Genomic DNA, 5,099 nt, shown 5'->3' with positions numbered 1-5,099 from the left:
TTCTGGGGGCAGCAGATCTCTATGTGGTGGAGCCACCTATGGTTTCAGGCAGCTGCTGAGAGAAGCATGGATTGTCAAGTACTCCCCATGCCCCAGAGAGAAGCATTAGGTTCAATCCTCTGATGCCTCTCCTCTGTAGGGAGATAAAGTTCAGCTCAGTAGGAGGAAGAACCAGTGAGGGGAATGCTGTACCTGGGTACAACCAAATTCTATTTTTCTGGATAAAATACTTCTCAAATGCAAGGTGGCACATCTCTTAAGTTCCGAGTGCCCCACTGACCCATTCCCCACAAGAACTGCTTATCCAGTGTAGGGGAAATGAACCAAGATGTTCAGGTCCAGGATTTACTGCACCTGTAACTTCTGGGAAATGTGAGGAGGCCACCGTGCTTATTGGGTGCTATGTTAGTGTGTTTAGGCTGAGGGCTGGGGTTCTGTTCAGCAGGTGTGGCATAACTCCCTGAAATAGGAAAAGCCTTTTAAGGTTATAAACTTGTCTCCTGCTTAAGTCTTAAGTCATCCCTGTCAAAATGCCTTTCCAGGGACCCTCCAATCCATCCAGTTTATTTGACAGTTGCCACATTATCTGTGCACAGAGCCAGGGAGGGCACTGTGGATACTGCCAGAAGTCCAACTTTTTCCTGCGCCTTTCCATGCCTCATGGTCCCCGCTCCTTACATCTCTTTTACTGCATGCTTGCTCCCTCTGCCGGTCTTTCTTCTTAGAAGTACCCCTTCCTCAGTGGCCCTCTCCTTCTGGCCCCTCCCATTGAGTATCCTTTGGTCTCTCCCCAGATCCTGCCAACTTTGCCTTTCTGCCCCTTGCTCTGGACCTCTTCTAAGCTTCTTTGCATCTCTCTACTCAATTTATTCTGTCTGTTTTCCTCTAAGTCCCAGGACCTCACTCTGCTCTGTTATCCCTCACCCTCTTCCAGTTGGGTGCCTCCCCCTCTTAGCCACTCCTCCCCTCAGGGAGCCACTCCACTTCTGGCACCTCCCCACCTCTTCCTAAGCAGTCATCTCCCCTTTTACCTTCCCCCACAGCCCATGTCTAGTTCTTTCTGCCCCCCTCCCTAGACCAGACAAGCTAAGTCCTATTCCATTTTTAGATGACTGATTATGATACTAGCTGAACTTTATTCACAGCCTGAATTTACAGCTGTTCCTTCCTTTCATGCCCCATCCACCAAACACCCAATCTTTTCAACATGACAAAGTCCATACACACAGCATGTCACGTCCACATAAATTTATATTTTTCAGAACAAAACAACAGTTACGCTGGCAAAGATGTTGAATTAACAGACACCCTAAGCTTTCAATACACTGAAAAGCAACATTATTTTGCATGTCTACAAAGTATACATTTGTTTTCACAAATGTGGCAATTGTTTACCCTAACAGTTAGGACTTTTTCACCAAATCATAGACATAGATATGGAAATCATCATCAAACTTGATGAAATACACAGAGGGTTTGGCTTCTACTTGGTGAATGACCATGCCGATCCGTTTGGAGCCATCTTCTTTGGTATATTCCACATGTTTACCTATCAGGCCATCTACAACTCCTCCCGGCTCCCTCTCTGCTGGAGGAGACTCACTGGACTCTGGCATGATACGGAGGTCTCCTTCTTTATAATCATCTAGAAGCTGGTACATGTACAAGACAGGATCTTTCTCATAGGTAATATAAAACCAGGCTTTCATGATCGGTGCTTGGGCTAAAACCATTCCCCTCCATTCATCCTTAGAGCCATGCTCACCCTCAAACATATGTTCCACAGCTTTACCAATTATGGTACTTGCAAGGTTTGCATCACTGACTTGAGATGATGCCACCCTGTCGGAAAGAATTTTAAGAGACAATACTCTTTCATCTCTGTGAAGCTCTAGTCCATAGACACAGTCAATTCCATCGTATTTCACCAGATAAAGAGAGGGATTTATAGGCACCTGATCCAGCACAGTTCCTTTCCACTGGGTGATGGGCTCATCGCCCTCCTTCCATCCGTGTGAAATTCTGCAGCCCACGATGTTCCTGCGGGGCTGGGATGAAGGTCGGCCTCTCTGCTTCTTTTGGGAGACTTTTTTCTTCGTCATGTTTGCAGACCCGGTGGCCCGTCCCACAGCTGCCCTGGTTTGTTGCCCTTCTGCCTCCTGTGCGTTCGGGGTCTTCATGCCTGCAGGGGGAGGAGAGAAGGTAAGAGAAGCATTCAGTATGTCATAAGGTGAAATTCTCCTGATAGCGACTTCTCTATGTACCCTGCGCAGGCGCCTAATTTTTCCCCATGAGCCTGGCAGCAATGCTGGAAATCCTGGCTGCGTGCCTGCAAGTGCTCTCTCTAGCGTTCTTTTAGGCTGCGGGGAAGGGCAGGCAGCGGCAGTGGTGCTAGCTGGGGTTTTAAGAACTCTGCAGGAGGGGGCGGGCTACCTCCTTGTGATGAGTCCACTGCCTCCACCACCCGCCACTGGCGCCCACTCCCAGTCTACAGCAAAGCGCCTATCTCTCCACGGCCTTGACCCACACGCACTCACTGTCCTCCTGCCCGGAACGCCTCAGCGTGCTGCCCACACACCCCATCTGCCCAAAAGTGCTTCCCCGGCACGTTGCGCTCTCGCTTCCCCGTGCTCACCTTCAATTTCTTGCCTGGCTCCAAACGCCAGCCCCTTTTCCTATTGCCCGCCGCACTCCTCCCCAGGCTCACCCGGTGCCCTCCTCCACCCCGGCCTCCTGCAGGAGTCTCTCCCATCCCCCTTCTCCATCCTGGCGCCCACCAATGGCCTTGCCCTGCCTGGCGTCCACCGCCCTGGATTGAGGGCCTCACGTGCTCAAATCGGACACTTCGCTGCTGCCTCAGCTGTGAGCCTGTATCGAAAGAGGATCGGAAGGCGACGAGCCTGGTGCTTGCAAGAGCTGGGAGGAGAGGATCCGCAGGCGAAGAGGATGGCGGCAGTGTCCCTAGCTCTGGGCTCGCGGGCCCTCCGCCTCCCTGTTGGCGGCGGCGGCGGCGGCGGCCCCTCTGCCACATCGGGTTCCTACCAGCCGCTGCCGCCGTTTCAGTCTCCTCCTCTCTCTGTAAAGAACTATGCTCTTAATTTCTTGTTGGAAAGGAGGCCTTCCCTTTCTGGTAAACACTGTGCTGCTAGCCTTCCTTGCCCTGGAGGCAGTCTTGGGTTCTCCTCCCTTTTCCAAAATTCAGTTCTGTGGGTCCTGTGGTGGTCCTCTACTCTTTCCTTCCTCCCCACCTCCACCCTCTCTGGCTCTGTAGCTCCACCCCTCAGCTCTCCTCCTGGAGTGCCTTTTCATTTTACACACATTGCTCACCTTTTTTGTTTACAAATTCACTCAGAAGTACCTTTTCAAAACATATATGGATGCAGAAATTCTTTATAATCATACATAAATGTCTATGAATGCCAAAAACATACCTTTATCCAGTTACATACACACATATCTATTATTTTCATACACAGCGATATACATTGTAAGAGTTTCTACAAAGCAGGTATAGGCTTTTTTTGAAATATAGGACCTAGCTTTAGAGAAATAGTGGCTTGTTTTAAATTTATAGAATTATTCTTAATTGTGATTGCAATTTGCATAAAACCTTGTCTAGTTTTGCATACGGTGGTATCTATTTTGAGTCTTGTTTGTAACTTTTTTTGTTATTCATCATTTTTTCATAATACCCATAATTCTATAAAATATCAATGAGGTTATGTTGTATCAGGTAGTTTATCAGTTACATGAAAGAAGAAAGCAATGTAAAGCTGATTTAAAACAAAAGTTATTTATTGACTAATTATTTGAAAATCTAATAAGTGTCATATGAGTCTTAATCTAGTGGTCAGTGTTATGGGCTGGATTGTGTCTCCTCCAAATTTATATTTTGATGTTTTCGCACCCAGTACCTCAGAATATGAATTTATTTGGAGATTATTAAGGTAAAATAGGTTTACATGAGTGGACCTTAATCCACTATAACTGGTGTCCTTATGGGGAAAAAGAATTAGAACACAGACATACAGTATAATGCCCATTTGAAGACAGGGAGAAGAAAGTCATCTACAAGTAGAGGAAAGAGATCTCAGAAATAACTGTAACTGCTCACACCTTGATCTTGTACTCGTAGCCTTCAGAACTGTGAGAAAATAAATTTGTGTTGTTTAAGTCACTGAGAATGTGGTACTATTTTAATAAATGAATACACTCAGTGATGCCAAAAGCCTAGTTTTGTTGTGTTTCCCATTTTCCCTTTGATGTCAGTGTCATCCTGAAGCTTATGTTACTTACTATATGGCTGTCAGCAACTTTAGGAATTACATGCTTCCTTATTCACACATAGTGACAGAAGGAACCTCTTTAAGCAACTTTTGATAAAAATTTTGCTTTGCTTTCATTGAGACCATAATAGGTCATTTGCCAGCCCTTGTAATATGACCAAATACAATGCAATGCCCACTTATTTTAGGTCCAGTTTATGTAATTATTTCTGAAACATTCACATTAACAAATTGGATCTATTTGAATAATTGCTTTGTGCTAGCCAATCGCCACCCCTGAAGTTGGAGGTGGGGTCAAACCCACCAAAATGACACAGGTACTACACAATCAAGGTGGATTAAAATAGATATTGGTGAGATAACCAAGAATGTCCATGGCATTTCCAGTTTATTATTTTGAAAGACTGTCTAAAAATTTTTATAATTTTTCCAAAATTTTTGTTTCTCTGATAATATTCCTAAATATTCTGTCAAATAGTTGCAGATTTGTTCATAGCTCTTTGACTAGGTCATACAATTTACCCCACTCAAAATTTTTATTTCTAAATTCTTTCATCTTGTGGATATTTTTACAACATTCCCTATGACATCTCCTATCCTTGGAGTTCTTTGAAAGATTTATGAAAAATCTTCCACAGAGAATTGGGCAAGACCCCTTTATATTTATCCTTTCATTTTCATGATTTTTAATTGTCTGACCCCATAAGTGTAACCATTAGGACTAGATGAATACATGAAATGTTCCACGACATCAGAGCTCACGTTGTACTTAGAAACCAACACACGTCTCCTCTCCTTAAACATGGTTTTTTG

The 5,099-nt window shown here is 45.0% G+C and overlaps 1 protein-coding gene across 4 annotated transcripts; it reads right to left on the bottom strand.

Moving 5' to 3' along the window:
- Positions 1-1,233: 1,233 nt before the first annotated feature.
- Positions 1,234-3,206, bottom strand: LOC118922757 (spindlin-2). Of its 4 annotated transcripts, none has more exons than XM_036905874.2 (2): positions 2,790-3,206; positions 1,234-2,182 (listed from the first exon to the last, which is right to left on the bottom strand). In XM_036905874.2, the coding sequence occupies exon 2, from the start codon at positions 2,178-2,180 to the stop codon at positions 1,404-1,406; it is 777 nt and encodes a 258-aa protein (XP_036761769.1). In that variant the 5' UTR covers positions 2,181-2,182; positions 2,790-3,206; the 3' UTR covers positions 1,234-1,403. The 4 variants fall into 4 exon arrangements, with proteins under 4 accessions (XP_036761769.1, XP_036761760.1, XP_036761751.1 ...); XM_036905865.2 differs by having other exon boundaries at positions 2,828-3,202; XM_036905856.2 differs by having other exon boundaries at positions 2,778-3,201.
- Between the last annotated feature and the right edge of the window lie 1,893 nt (positions 3,207-5,099).

Source organism: Manis pentadactyla, chromosome X, assembly GCF_030020395.1.
Source record: "Manis pentadactyla isolate mManPen7 chromosome X, mManPen7.hap1, whole genome shotgun sequence".
Taxonomy (NCBI): Eukaryota; Metazoa; Chordata; class Mammalia; order Pholidota; family Manidae; genus Manis; species Manis pentadactyla.
This window is presented reverse-complemented; position numbering and strand designations above follow the sequence as displayed.

What these genes read in the sequence shown, in the direction of transcription:
- LOC118922757 (XM_036905874.2), bottom strand. Translation starts at nt 2,180, where the DNA reads ATGAAGACCCCGAACGCACAGGAGGCAGAAGGGCAACAAACCAGGGCA.